At 36.0% G+C, this 15,888-nt stretch overlaps 1 protein-coding gene across 3 annotated transcripts in view; it reads right to left on the minus strand.

Annotated features, from left to right (window-relative positions):
* Thoc2 (THO complex subunit 2) overlaps window positions 1-15,888 on the minus strand; it is a 112,725-nt gene that overhangs the window by 18,866 nt on the left and 77,971 nt on the right. For all 3 annotated transcript variants that reach the window (XM_050118846.1, XM_050118845.1, XM_050118844.1), the window contains exons 24-32: window positions 15,229-15,370; window positions 14,656-14,813; window positions 13,542-13,670; window positions 13,154-13,285; window positions 12,878-13,062; window positions 12,194-12,372; window positions 11,873-11,975; window positions 349-779; window positions 102-160 (exon numbers count right to left, since the gene is read on the minus strand). In XM_050118846.1, the coding sequence (XP_049974803.1) occupies window positions 102-160; window positions 349-779; window positions 11,873-11,975; window positions 12,194-12,372; window positions 12,878-13,062; window positions 13,154-13,285; window positions 13,542-13,670; window positions 14,656-14,813; window positions 15,229-15,370 (1,518 nt within the window). The remainder of the gene's footprint in view (window positions 1-101; window positions 161-348; window positions 780-11,872; window positions 11,976-12,193; window positions 12,373-12,877; window positions 13,063-13,153; window positions 13,286-13,541; window positions 13,671-14,655; window positions 14,814-15,228; window positions 15,371-15,888) is intronic.

Consider the following 15,888-nt stretch of genomic DNA (forward strand, 5'->3'; position numbering starts at 1 on the left):
CTCCAGTGAATACTTGGCACAAGACTTGAACGAAGTCAGAACATTGGTATTCCAAACAGGTGAGCCTAATACGGATGCTGCCTTCCTCAGGCTATACTAACCTTTACTGTGGAGGAATGTGATGGAGAAGGATGGGTATCAATTTTGCGGCGTTTTTGTTCTGTTTGGACAAAAAGAAATAGTCAGAAAAAGGGACATTTCTAGTCGTTCCAAACACTTCAAAAAGTGAACAACTTTTAAGATCAAGCATTTGTTGCACTAGCAAAATCACTAACTTATCAAGGCAATGAGACAACCAACAAGCATAATTAGAGCAAAAGTACAGAAATATAAAAAAGGTATACTTGCCCCTTTCAGGCTCTGAGAGATCTGATCTGGGAACAGGTGACTTCAAGGACCCTGAAACTGGTGTTTTTTCTCCTCCTTTAACATTTTCCTTTGACTTCATTTCCTTCGATACATCTCTTTCTCTGGATGGCTCCTTTTCTCTTTCTCTTTCTTGAGTAGATTTTGATTCTATGCTGGGAATGGTGGTCTTGAATTTCTCATCTTTTGCTTTTTCTTCCTTCTTGAATTTTTCTTTCTCTTTGTCAGACTTAGGTGTTCTTTCCTTTGTCTCTCTTGCTTTTTCATCTTTATTTGGCCGCTCTTCCTTTGGTTTTTCTTTATTATCTTTACCAAGTACCCTGGCCTCTGGAGTTGTAGCTGGAGTCTTTTCTTTTTTCTCTTTTTCTTTCTCTTTTACTTTTTCTTTGTCATTTTCCTTAACAGCTTTGTTGCTTAAGAATAAAAAAAAGGCAAATAATCATCAAATATATTCCATATCTAAAATCATAAAGGAGCTGGGTATAGTGGCCTTTAATCTCAGCACTTAAAGAGGCAGTGAAAGGTGGACCTCTGTGAGTTCAAGGAAAGCCTGGTCTAAAAAGAAAGTTCCAAGATAGCCAGGGCTGTCACACAGAGAAATCATGTTTCAAAAAGCAAACAAATAAAATGAAAAAATAAACGGTCTCTATCGACATAAAAAAATGCTGTGACACTAAGAGGAACTCTAAGAAAGATAAAAAGCAGCTTCAGGATAAGGAAGTACTTCTTTACATGAAATAATACATATTCATGAATACTTGATTGAAATAATGATTAAAAATCATAAGTCATCAGGCTGCAACTGCACAGAGAGGACCAAGAGATAAGTGATCAGCTCCCCAGCTGGACAGCCCAGCTCTAGGCCCTAGAACGCCTGGGCAAAATCCTGGGCCCCTCCCCCACCCGCCTCAGCTTTACTAGCTGACCAGGCTGCTCCAACAACCCCCACCCATCAGACCCTGTAACCTACAAGTCTCACTCCACCCCTAAACACATCCATCCATCCATCCATCCCCCCCACCCAACAACCTCTGCAGCTAAGGCACAGACTGCAACTGCACAGAATGGACCAAGAAGTGAGTGACAAGCTCCCCTGCTGAACAGCCCAGTCTCTAGGCCCTCAGCTCTGGACCAAAACCCCAACCCCGCCCCAATACCTCAGCTGGACTAGCAGCCACCAGGCAAGCCTCCTGCAGGCAGGCTGCTCCAACAAACCCCATCTAAGGAACCTTGTAATCAACAAGTCCCACTCCACCCCCAAAGATCTCAAAGGCTCCCTGAGACACAGACAGTGACTACACAGAGCAAACAAAGAGCAAGTCCCCAAGACACAACCAGAAACTACAAGTCCAAGAGAGGATCCCTGAGACAGACACCAACTGCAAGGATTGAACCAAGAGGCAAAGACACTGACTGCACCAATTGGAGGAAGAGAAGGGTGAGTACCAATGCAAAGATACATTCAACAAGCTAAAAAAGCAACATCGCAACACCAGGATCCAGTGGTCATACAGTAGGAAGACCTGAACAACATCCTAACCCAGAGGAAGCAGAAAAAAAGACCTTAAATATAACTTCATGAAAATGATAGAGACCCTTAAAGAGGAAATAAAAAATTCCCTCAAAGAAATGGAGGAAAAGACAAAAAAAATGGAAGAAATCAATAAATAAATCTCTTAAAGGAAGCCCCCCAAAAAAAATCAAAAAGAAGAAGCAAGACTTAAAAACTGACATAGAGGCAATAAAGAAACCACAAACCAAAGGAATTCTGGAAATGGAAAATCTGGGTAAATAAACAGAAACTACAGCATAACCAACAGACAAGAGACAGAAGAGAGAATCTCAGGCACTGAAGATATGATAGAGGAAATAGATTCATTGGTCAATTGAAGAAAATGTTAAAGCCAACAAATTCTTCACACAAAAGATCCAGGAAATCTGGGACACTATGAGAAGACCAAACCTAAAGAAAACAGGCATAGAAGAAGAACACCAGTTCAAAGGCACAGAAAATAAATTCAACAGAATCATAGAATAAAACTTTCCCAACCTAAAGAAGGATATGCCTATGAAGGTACAAGAAGCTTACAGAACACCAAATAGACTGGACCAAAAAAAAGTCCCCATGCCATATAATCAAAACACTAAACATACAGCATAAAAAAATATTAAGAGCCGTAAAGGAAAAAGGCCAAGTAACACATAAAGGCAAACCTATCAGAATTACACCCAAATTCTCAATGAAAGTCAGAAGGTCCTGGACAGATGTGCTGCAAACACTAAAAGACCACAGATGCAAGCCCAGACTACTATACCCAGCAAAGCTTTCAATCACCATCTATAGAGAAAACAAGATATGCCATGACAAAACCAGATTTAAACAATACCTATCATCAAACCCAGTCCTACAGAAAGTACTAGAAGGAAAACTCCAACCCAAGGAAGTACCCATGAAAACAAAGGCTACAGATAACCTCACGCTAGCAAACCCCAAAGAAACACAAAGATTCAACTAACAAAGAGCATTACAGACCAATCTCCCCCATGAAAATTGATGCAAAACTACTCAATAAAACACTGGAAAACTGAATCCAAGAAAACATCAAAAAAAAAAAATCATCCACCACGATCAAGTCAGCTTCATCCTAGAGATGCAGGGATGGTTCAACATACAAAACCCTATCAATGTAATCCAACATATAAATATACTGAAAGAAAAAAAAAGTATGATCATCTCATTAGATGCTGAAAAAGCCTTTAAGAAGCCTTTAAGACACCCCTTCAGGATAAAGGTCTTGGGAAGATCAGGGATACAAGAAACATACCTAAACATAATAAAAGCAATATACAGCATGCCAACAGCAAACGTCAAATTAAATGGAGAGAAACTCAAAGTGATTCCACTAAAATCAGGAATAAAACAAGGCTGTTACACTCTCTATATATCTATTCAACATAGTACTTAAAGTTCTAGCTAGAGCAAAAAGACAACAAAAGGAAATCAAGAGGATACAAATTTGAAAGAAAGAAGTCAAACTTTTACTATTTGCAGATGATATGATAGTATATATAAGTGACTCCCAACATTCTATGAGGGAACTCCTACAGCTGAAAAAAACACCTTTAGTAATGTGGCAGGAGACAAGATCAACTCAAAAAAACTCAGTAGCCCTCCTATATACAAATGATAAAGAAAACTGAGAAAACAAATCAGAGAAGCATCATCCTTCACAATAGTCACAAATGACAAAATATCTTTGGGTAACATTAACCAAAGAACTGAAAGCCTGTACGACAAGAACTGAAGATACAAGAAAACGGAAAGATCTCCCATGCTCTTGAATAGCTAAGATCAACATAATAAAAATGACAATCCTACCAAAAGCAATCTACAGATTCAATGCAATCCCCATCATAATCCCAACACAATTCTTCACAGACCTTAAGAGAACAATAATCAACTTCATATGGAAAAACAAAAAACCCAGGATAGCCAAAACAATCCTGTACAATAAAGGAAATTCTGGAGGCATCACCATCCCTGCCATCGAGCTCTATTACAGAGCTAAAGAAGAAAAAAAAAAACTGCTTGGTATTGGCATAAAAACAGAGAGGTTGGCCAATGGAATCAAATCAAAGACCCAAATATTAATCCACACTACCTATGAACACCTGATTTTTGACAAAGAAACTAAAATTACACAATAAAAAGACAACATCTTCAGCAAATGGTGCTGGCATAACTGGATGTCAACATGTCGAAGAATAAAAATTCTTCTTATAGAATTCTCATTGAATTTTGGGGGTTACTTATATATACTATCAAATCATCTGCAAATAGTGAAAGTTTGACTTCTTTCTTTCAAATTTGTATCCCCTCGATTTCCTTTTGTTGTCTTTTTGCTCCATACCTATCCCCATGCACAACTCAAGTCCAGTTAGATTAAAGACCTCGATATAAATCTGACCACACTGAACCTAATAGAAGAGGAATTGGGAAATGGCCTTGAACTCATAGGCACAGGAGACCACTTCTGAAATATAATCCTAGTAGCACAGACACTGAGAGCAACAATAAATAAATGGGACCTCCTGAAACTGAGAAGCTTCTGCAAGGCAAAGGACACAGTCAATAAGACAAAAACGGCAGCCTACTGAATGTGAACAAATCTTCACCAACCCCACATCAGAGGACTGACCTACAAAAATATATAAAGAACTCAAGACAAGAAACTAGATATCAAAATACAAAATAATCCAATTAAGAAATGGGACACAGCTTGAAATAGAGAATTCTCAACAGCAGAATCTCAAATGGCAGAAAGACACTGAAGGAACTGCTCAACATCCTTAGCCATCAAGAAAATGCAAAGCAAAACAACTCTGATATACCACCTTACACTTTTCAGAATGGTTAAGTTAAAAAAAATACTGATGATAGCTTATGCTGGAGAGGATATGGAAAAAGGGGAACATTCCTGCATTGCTGGTGAGAGTGCAAACTTGTGCAGCCACTTTGGTAATCAGTATGTCAATTTTTCAGAAAATTGGGAATCTACCTCCCTCTAGACTCAGCAATACCACTCTTGGGCATATACCCAAAGGATGCTCAATTATACTACAAGAATATTTGCTCAACTATGTTTATAGAAGCATTATTTGTCATAGCCAGAACCTGGAAACAATCCAGATGTCCCTCAACCAAAGAATGGATAAAGAAAATGTGGTACATTTACACAATGAAGTACTACTCAGGGGTAAAAAACGACATCTTGAAATTTGCATGCAAATGGATGGAACTAGAAAAATCCATCCTGAGTGAGATAACCCAGACCCTTAAAGATAAACATGGCATGTACTTACTCGACATTAGACATAAAGCCTATAGTCCACGACCCTAGAGAAGCTAGGTAATAAGGAGACTCCTAAGAGAAACATACATGGATCCCTCTGGGAAGGGGAAATAGTTAAGATCTGCTGAAAAAAATTGGGAGTGTTGGGGTGGGGGCAGAAGGGATGGAGAAAGAGGAGGAGGAGGTGAGAAGGAAGAAAGGAGGAGAACGTGAGGGAAGGAATGGTTGAAAAGGGGGAAGTACAGAGAGGGAGAACAAGGAAAGATATCTTGATTGAGGGAGCCACTATGGGGGCTAGCAAGAAATCTGAAACTAGGGAAATTCCCAGGAATTCACAAGGATGATCCATCTAAAACCCTGAGCAACAGTGGAGAGGGTGCCCGAACTGGCCTTGCCCTGTAGTCAGATTGATGACTACCTTAACTGTGATCATAGAACTTTCATCCAGCACTGATGGAAGCAGATGCAGAGATCCACAGGGAAGCACTGGGCTGAGCTCCCAAAGTCCAGTCAAAGAGAGGGAGAAGCGATAATATGAGCACAGAGGTAAAGACCATGATGGCTTACCTGAACTAATGGGAGCTCACTAACTCTAGCCTGACAGCAGGGGAACCAAGCATAGGATCAAATTAAGCCCTCTGAATGTGGGTGACAGTTGCATGGCTGGGGCAGTCTGTGGGGACACTGGCAGTGGGACCAGGATTTATCCCTACTGCTTGAACTGACTTTTTGAAGCTCATTCTCTTTAGAGGGATAACTTGTTCAGCCTAGACATAGTGGGGATGGCCTTAGTCCTGCCTCAAAGTGATGTGCTAGACTTTATTGACTTCCCACTGGAAGCCTTACCCTCTCTAAGGAGTGGATGAGGTAGTCTGAGAGAAGTGGAGGGAGTGGGAGAAAGGGAGAGACTGGAAACTCAGATTGGTAGGTAAAATGAGAAAATATTTTTAAATTAATTAATAAAAATAATTATAATGCCATATTAGATTATTTTGTATATAATCACAATCTTCAAGAATAAGAAAGTAATGACCAAAAACACATTCAACAAACCAAAAAAGGAGATTTCAGTAAATAGACTCCTAAGCTGTATAGACTACTTTCAAAATTACTCTAATATTTTCTTGTATTAATATAAGCGTTACTCAAATTGTCTAAAACAAGCACTGTATCATAAAATGTCTCAAAACTTTACCATCATATCCTGTATCTCAGAATGAGAAATCAGGTTGTTAAGCAAAATGTAACAATATAAACAATTAATAATAAGTCAATTGTCAAAATTGGAGTACCAAAGTTTCAAAGTCCAGTATACATGACTTTTGTACTGCTCAGTTACAACTGCTTACCCTTCCACTCAATATCTAGGGGACTTCCAGGTAAAATTATACCATACAGAAGAATCTAGGAACTTTCAGGTAAAATGATATGCTGAAGAAGCCAGAATAAAAAGTAGACTCTATTCAAAAAAATTTTTTTAAAAAGGAGATAAAGACATTCATAAACTCACAAAGGTACCAAAACACATCTTAAAATATTGTAAAATTAAGAGAAACCCTCAGAAAGATAAAGGTTACCTGAAAAGTACAGAGTAAAAGACACAATTATTTATTGTCTTCAAGAAACACGTATCACTGCTAGGAATACCTACAGAGTGAGACTCAAAAGATAAAAGTCAATCTACCCAGTGAATAAAAGCCAAACTTAAGCTGGCATAGTTCTTCTGGTGGTTAACAAAGTAGAATTCAAATAAAAAATTGGAATAGTTGGGAGGTGGTGGCGGGGAGGAGGCAGAAATCTTTAATTAATAAATAAATAAATAAATAAATAAATAAAATTGGAGTAGTTATATAATATAGCTATATATGAATGAATCAAAAATATGTAATGTCATAAACCATATGAACTGTATGTTGGGGCTACAAATTTCACAAAACATTAATGTCTGTACACATTACACTGGTCTTGATAGAGTAACAGTAGATCATTTTGACATTCCACTGTCAACTTTAGATATGTCATTCATACTCCAAAGAAAGAAATTGCAGAGTTAAAACACACCAAAGAGCAAATGGACTTAGGAGATAATCTGGAGAATATTTCATCAAACAGAAACAGGACCACAAATATGTCCTAAGAAATACAATACTGAAAGGATTTTTCTATCTCATTAGATCATGGTGGAATATAACTAGAAATCAATAGCAAGAGAAAATCCAGAAACTACACAAATACTTGAAGACCGAAACACCTCAAATAGTCTAATGATGTAGTAAAACAAGAACAAGGAGCCTGGATGGACCTTGGACTTCCCACAGGCAGGGAACCTTGACTGCTCTTTGGACTGGAGAGGGAGGGGGAGGGTAATGGTAGGAGGGGACGAGGTGAAAATTTGTATTAATAATAATAATAATAATAAAAAGATGCAAAAAAAAAAACAAGGCAAACCCCAAAGCAATCAAAAGCAAGAATAATTGAGGTCAGGGCAAAATTCATGAAATAGACTAAAGAACAATATACAGAATCAATTGATCAGAGTTGTTCTTTGAAAAATTTGCTAAATATCTAGCCAAACTAGTCAAAACAGAAAATTCAAGTTAATAAAAATCAGAGATGAAAATGGTGATTTTACTGTTGATTCCAGTATCAGAGAATAAAACTTAAAAAAAATCTAGAAAAAATAAATTCCCTAGATACATATAACGTATCAAAATTAAATCAAGGAAATATAACAAACTTAAATAGACCCATAACAAGCAATGAGATAGCTGTTATTAAAAGTCTTCCAACAAAGAAAAGCCCAGAACTATTCAGACTGATGAATAAATTCTACCAAACCTTTACAGAACTGTCTTAAACTGTTCCATAAAATAAAAGTAAAAGAACACGATCAATCTCATTTCTATGATGCCAATATTACCCTTATACTCAAACTGAAGAAAGACACGAACAAAGCACAAAATTACGACCAATTCCCCGATAAGTGAGTGTAAAAGTATTTTTTTTAACTTTCATTTATTTGCATTTCCTTGCATGTATGTCTGTTTCGTGTTTACCTGTGTATGACATAAATGCCTGGTATCCACAGGGGCCAAAAGAAGACATAAGATCCCGCTGGAACTAGACTTACAAATGGTTTTAAGCTGCCATGTGGGTCTAAGAATTAAACCTGGAAGAGCAGTTAGTATTCTAAACCTTGCTGAGCCATCTCTCTAGCCCAAAATGCAAAAAATCTTAAATTCTTGTACACAGAATCCAAAAAGACACTAAAGTCATGCACCATGAGCAAACTGGTTTCATCCTAGGGATGCAAGAATGATTCAAGAAATGTAATACAGAAGATGGACAGACTTGGGGTTAGAAAACACAAGATTATGTTAATAGCTGTAAAAAAAAAAAAGGTTCTGACCAAAACATTTTTAAAAGCTCTTAGGAAACTAGAAATACAGGGAATATATAACAAACATTCAAAGGCCCTTAAAATCAGAAAGAAGACAGAATATACCCTCTCTAATCATTAAATATAGTGCTTAAAATCTTAGCTAGAGCATTGGGGCAAGAAAGTGAAATGAAAGAGATAACAGAAAAGAAAAAAAATTCAAATCACCGTGATTTGCAAATGTGACTATTCTTAGAAGACCCAGAAGGCTATGCCAGAAAATCTCATATCTAATAGCACACTCAGCAAATTAACAGGATACAAAGATCTACTTAATAAGGATGAAAATTCTGAGGAAGAAATCATCCACAATAACTTGAAAGAAAAAAAAATACTTAGAAACAATCCTGAGGAAATAAAAGACAATGTGAAATAAAGAGACAAATTTAAGACACTGACCTATTCAGGATTTGTTGCTTCCATTTTATCTAATTTTAACATTATTGCTTTTTTATATGTCTGCTTTCTAATGGGAAGGAGTAAGAAAGGATGTGAAATTGGGTGGGTGGGGATGTAAGGAAGATCTGAAAGAAGCTGGGATAGGTGAAAATGTAATCAGATTATACAGTATGAAAAAATACATTTTCAATAATAAATAAAATTTAAAAATGAAACTGCCTTGACCATGCAATAAAATTTTGAAAAAAAAATTAAACCCCATGCTTATGGATTGGGATAATCATTATTGTGAAAATGGCTTCTATTACCCAAACTGATCTACATATTCAACACAATCCCCATAAAAATTCAAATGAATTCTTCATAGAATTAAAGGAAGACACACACAACCCAACACATACATCTAAAACTGATAAGAGAAATACAGAAGACCTAGAATAGCCTAATTAATTAACAAAAAAAGCGATACTAGAAGTATCATAATACCTGATCCCAAAATATACTATATAGAGTCATAGCCAACAAAGATGGCATGCTACTGGCAGAAAAACAAACATGTAGATCAATATAGGTCATTGGTATAGAATATAGGAGTAAGAAGTAAATATACACAGGCTACAATCATCTAATTTACACCAAAAATATCATAAGCATATACTGGAAAAAAAGACAGTATCTGCGACACACAGCAGTGGGGAAACGCGATGGTCATGTGTAAAGGTTGAAACTGGATCTTTATTACTTATTCTACTCAAAATCAATTCAAAGTGAGCAAACACCTGAATGTATGAGTTGAAACTTTTGAACTGTGAAAGTAAAATATAGGAAAAACATTTCCAAGAACTAGAACACTAACCAAGAATTGACAAATAATAAGATAACTTGAAATTCTGTGTGTGCACAGCTAAGGAAACAATCATCACAGTAAATAGACAGCATACAAAATGGGGGGGAAGCATTGTCAATTATGTATCAGATACAAGATTGATAATTAGAATAATGAACAGCAAATTAACTCTTCAAAATTTATCTAATAAACAGGTTGATAAATAAATGAGTTGATAAACTGCTCAAAGAAATATAAATGGCCAATAAATACTTGAAAAAGTATTCAACAACTTTGCCATCAGAAAAAAAGAAAATTAAAACTGCTACGAACCAATCAGAATAGCAGTAAACAAGAAAAATTAACAGGAACAAGAGTTGGTGAGAATGTGAATAACACTTATTAATCACTATTAGGAACATTAACTAGTTCAGCCATTATAAAAGTCAGTGTACAAGTTTAAGTATTAAAACTATCTTGGGATGGAGAGATGGCTCAGCGGTTAAGAGCACTGACTGCTCTTCCAGAGGTCCTGAGTTCAACTCCCCGCAACCACATGGTGGCCATCTATAATGAGATCTGGTGCCCCCTTCTGGCATGCAGGCACACATGGAAGGAATGCTATCTCATATATGCCACTCCTGAATATGCATCCAGGGTACTCTATAATTTAATGTAACATGGAGATACTTGCACAATTTTGGTTGCTGCAGCACTAGCCATAATAAATGGAACCAGCCTATGTATGTGTCTCTCAACACATTCATCAGAAAAGAAAATGTGGTATACATACAAAATGAAATTTAATTCAGGCAAAATAAAAACTGAAACGATGGCATTTGCTAGAAAATGGATTCAACTGGAATTATTTACTTTAATTGAAATTAGTCAGGCTCAAAAAGACAAAAAAATGTTTTGTTTTATATGTAGAACCTACGTTAAAGTATGAATATTATCATATATGTCATGAAACTAGAAAAGGGACCAATAAAGAACACATCTTAAGAAAGGGACAAGAGGTAGAAAGGAAGATAATGGAATACAACAAGTGACATAAGAGCACAAGGGAAATTACTTGGAAATAAGGTGACTAATAAGAGACAGTGAGAGAACTGGAGGGCAAATTAGAATCAAGTATGAGGCATACAATATAACCCTTTACTCTGTATGTTAAGTCAAAAGGTAATTTTTCTTAAAAGAGGGAATTTTGGAGTTAGGGAGATGGCTCGTGTTTGTAAAGCACTTGCCGTTCTTAACTTTCCAGAACTCGCATAAAGAGCAGAACAAAATCACTCATTTGTGATGTAGGATGTCATTCTGTACACAGCGAATATGTGTTGCTTTTATTGGTTGATGAATAAAGCTCCTTTGGCCTATGACAAGGCAGAATATATCTAGATGGAAAATCCAAGCAGAAATACAGGGAGAAAAAAGACAGAGTATCGAGAGAGGCCCAGCAGTGGGAGGAGTAAGATGACAAAGTAAGCACCTGTAAACCACAGGCAACATAGCAATATACAGAAAAATTAATAAAAATGAGTTTATATAGATATAAGAGCTAGCTAGTAATAAGACTGAGCCACCAGTTAAGCAAATACAATTAATATTAAGCCTCTGAGTGATTATTTTATAAGCAGCTGTGGGACTAGGTAGGACACAGAAAAGCCTCTAGCTACACATCTGTAATTCTATTTGGCTCCTGTGGTAAAATGGAACACAGAGTATCTTTGAAACCTCACCAGCTAGCTGGCCTGGGATAGGCAGCAAAATGAATCCAATTTCAAACAAGGTACAAGGTAAGGAATAACATCTGAGGTTAGAACAACACACACATTTGTGGCAAGTGTGCGCGACTACTTGCACACACATGAATGTAAGTACACACCCATCAGTCACATACACGCACACGCACACACACACACACACACACACGAGGGGGGGGAAGGGAGGGAGAATTTAGAACTGTGACATAAGGCATAGCATTCTTACCTGTTAGAGCCACTATTTCCATTGCTTGAATTCCCTTTTGGTGTGGTACCAGAAGCCTTATTAACAGCTTTTGTACCACATTGAGATCTCTCCCTTGGTTTATCTAAAATAAAAACAAGGTTTTTGTTAGCAAACTGTAAACATAAACTATGACTTCACAGCAAAATGATTAGTAGATAATTAGAAAACTCAGGAGGCTGGTTATTTAATAGTTACATACTCATAACCAGAGAATAAAAAGCAATATGAAGCTTGCACTGTAATTATCATGTGATAAAATATTTTAATATATTATTTATAAGTGTCTACAAATAAGCATACCAGTCTCCTCAGTACCACTTTCATCCGATTTAGACGCACTTCCTAGGGATGATGATGAAGTCCCACCACCAGGCCCATTTTGTACACTCGCAACAGCATTCCTTGGAGGAGGATCTTTGTGATGAAATTCATTTTCAGGTATCATGTGAGACTTTCTACATTTCAACAGCCCCCAGTAGCTGAAAGTCGCATAAAGTGTTTAAATACACATACACAAATCAAAAAAAACACAAATATGGGGTTTAGTATAACAAAAATTAGCAAATTATTCACTCTGATACTTGGTTCTAGAAAATAAAGTACTATTTTTCAGTATATTCTACAAGGTCTTTAGAGTGTTCTAAAACCTTAAAAGTTATCCTTTCAAAATAAACTTATTCTATAATTAGAGAGCTTTTTTCTTTTTGATCCTCAAGAGGTGGTAACTATGAAAAAAATTGTATTTCCCCAATTTCAAGAACTATTATTATATGTGGCCTTTGAAGCTATCATCCAGTATAAACCGGAAGTTGATAATCAGAAGTGACAACTCTCACCAGCCTGTGGGAACATGATCGCAAAATCTCCCATAATCTCCTGAAGTAAAGCAGAAGATAAGACTTCAACATTGTAAAACATTTTCAGATCTTCAGAATCCTTCTATAATCTAGTCTCATAAGTCACATTAAAGTATAATTGTGTTACCCCATAGCCAATGCATATAGATCTGGCCTCTTCTCTTTTTCTTCTTGGCATATTTTGTTCACTCTTCTTTCCAAAGCCTGACCCAGATTCAGAACTTTTGGGTACCAAGGAAGTATTTTTGTTAGCACAATCAGTATATTCCTGATGTGAGTATATTCGCCTGTCTCAAGGCAATGCACCGATGCCTATAACAGACATTTAAAGATCTATTATCATAAAATACAGAATGAAGAGGAAAAAAAATTACCTTTCAAAAATATCCACTTTTTATTTTACCTTGGTTAATTTGTAATGCCACTTATGTACAACATGTCGAAAATTTTCATAATCTAATTGATCAGCTTTATTTCCACCATCAAATCCAGTTGCCCGTAATATAGTAAGAAATCCTGGATAATTTCCACATTCCTAAGGAAAAATAAATTTCTCATTTTTAGTGGTAAAATTTATCTCACAAAATAGAAGAATGAGACCAGATAAGTGACCAGATGTAAAAGAAATGTTCAGATTTTACAATGATAATAAGTTGAAATAGAATTTTTTAAATCCACTTTTAAATAATATGTTAATTACGGTTTTAAGTATCTGAATCCTTTTAGAAGTGACTAATGTCAATTATTATATACACACACAGGTAAAATATAAACATTTATTAATCATGTACCTTTTCATACGTGGCTCTATCACTATGCCACCTGGTCACCGTCTCTAACATGCAGCAGAGAAATCTCCCATACCGACTAGCTTCATTTTCAGTACAGCTTGCAACTGTGTAAATTATGTCAGAAAAAACCTAGAGGAAGAATGATTAAAAAAGAAAATCAAACTGATTGAAAATATTAAAAGACTATCACAATAAACAGATAAATTTAGTAAAAAGTGTACTTTCTCCTTTTATATTCACACCTGTAGAAGTTTTTGGTGACTCTAAGTTCTGTGGAAAAATAGCAATCAATCATAAAGCATCCAAGTAAAGTTTTCTGAATTTGGTTGATAATGATAAAATAAAAGGTTATTATTATGATTACATAATAGCTTCTTGAACACTTAGCTATTTGTGATTGAGATTAAAGACAATAGGCAAAAGTGAATGTGATAAAATTTAGAATATAAAGCAGACATGATATAACACACATATTTCTAACCCACAAAAAAAAAAGTAAAAGAAGTCTTTGATTTGAGTAGAAGGTTGTTTTCTTTAGGTTTTTTTTTTTTTAAGAAAGAAAGTTAAGAGTGGAGAGACCTATTTATAAAGATGAAAGATTATTAAAATCAAATTCTGAGTGAAAGGTTAACCTTGAATGTAATGATATCATTGCATGGGGTTTTTATATATAGTGACATATTTAAGCCTCATATCAATCTTACAAAGCACGTTCCTTTTCATAGATAGGAAGATTGAGGCACAGAGAGGTTAAATATCTTGTGAAAGATCATATAGCTGAAAATTAAAGCTAGGAATCAAGGTCAAGAATTTAGCTCTTAAGATAGGCCATTCAGCTGGGCACCAGTGATGCACACCTTAGATTCGAGTACTCAGGAGGGGGAAGGCAGAGAGGCCCGCCTCTGTGTGTTCAATCAAGGCCAGCCTGGTCTATAAACTGAGGTCCAGGACAGGCCAGACTGTTGTTACATAGATAAACCCTATCTCGAAAAAATAAAACAAACAGAAAAGGGATCATGGTATCTACCATATATACAATACCTCTAGAGTTTATAATAAATAATTAGCTGTCCTTACGTGAGATTTTGTTTCAAATGCTGCAATAAGAACTTACTCGGTCATAGCAAAGAAGTGTGGAAAAATTTGGAGTTTTCTGTTGATGTACCAATTCAACAAAACGAGCACAGTAAACAGCATCTATTGCTGAAAAAATGCATCGAGGAAATATACACAGCTGTAGAAATTTTGTGATGGTCTCATTTTTGGTTGACTCTAAAAATAAAAGAGAAATGTATTATCTTCCTCAAGTGCCTCAAGGCTACCAAACATGGCTTTTACTGTAGTGTACAGAATGGTATAAAATCAAACTATCAGATAAATATTCATTATCACTTTTACTCTATGGACATTTTTCTATCTATAATTTCCAAGAAATATGATTCTATACACAAAATTTGAATACTAAACTGCCAATATTATCTTTATAATCTAATTTTAGTTTGCTAGCCAACTAACTCATCAGTCACTTTAGTGAACACATGAAGTTGATTCTGCTGTAATGAATAACTAAAGGAGGGACCATTGAACAGTGCTGAACACGAACATAATCACTTGAACACCTCCAGAGTTAGAAATGCTTGCTCTTGCAACTTAGCAGCAGCAGGAATATATAATCCCAACAACTTACTTGCTAAAAGCCAGTTGTCTTTTTCCAATTTCAATCTCTGGAGGACTCTCTGAACATGTTCCATCTGCTTCTTTTCTTCTTCAAGAAGTTTGTCCTGAAGGGCCGTGCAACGCTCCTTCTCTTTTTTCTTTTTATTTGGAGGCTACAAAGTAAAGTCACATAATTTTTTAACTGTATCTACATTGTCTCCCTTCATGTAATTAAGATTTTAAAGAGAAAAATGATTATACTTTATAATTGCTTCAGCATGATTATATAGTGGGGATGCCTGAATATTCCATCCAACACATCCAAATCAGTATCAGAGTCTTCAGACACCTTCTGAATAGGTCACCTTCCTAACAGTGCTTCATTCTGAAGCAAAAATGAAGTCATTTTTACTTCCCTTCATTCAAATATCTCACTTATTTACAAGTCATATGTATTGCCACTGTCTCTAGCATAACCTATATTCTCAATACCACATAACCAAGTATCCCAAAAGACACGCAACCATATAAAATTGATTATTGTCCTCTCAAGATCTGTGAAGAATTTTGATGGGACCTTGATGGGAATTGCATTGAATCTATAAATTGCCTTTGGTAGAATTGCCATTTTTACTATGTTGATCCTCCCAATCCAAGAGCAAGGGAGGTCCTTCCATTTTCTGGTATCCTC

The sequence above is a fragment of the Alexandromys fortis genome, unplaced genomic scaffold, assembly GCF_014885135.2.
Source record: "Alexandromys fortis isolate MF-2015 unplaced genomic scaffold, M_Fortis_MF-2015_v1.1 scaffold_114, whole genome shotgun sequence".
In the NCBI taxonomy this organism is placed as follows: Eukaryota; Metazoa; Chordata; class Mammalia; order Rodentia; family Cricetidae; genus Alexandromys; species Alexandromys fortis.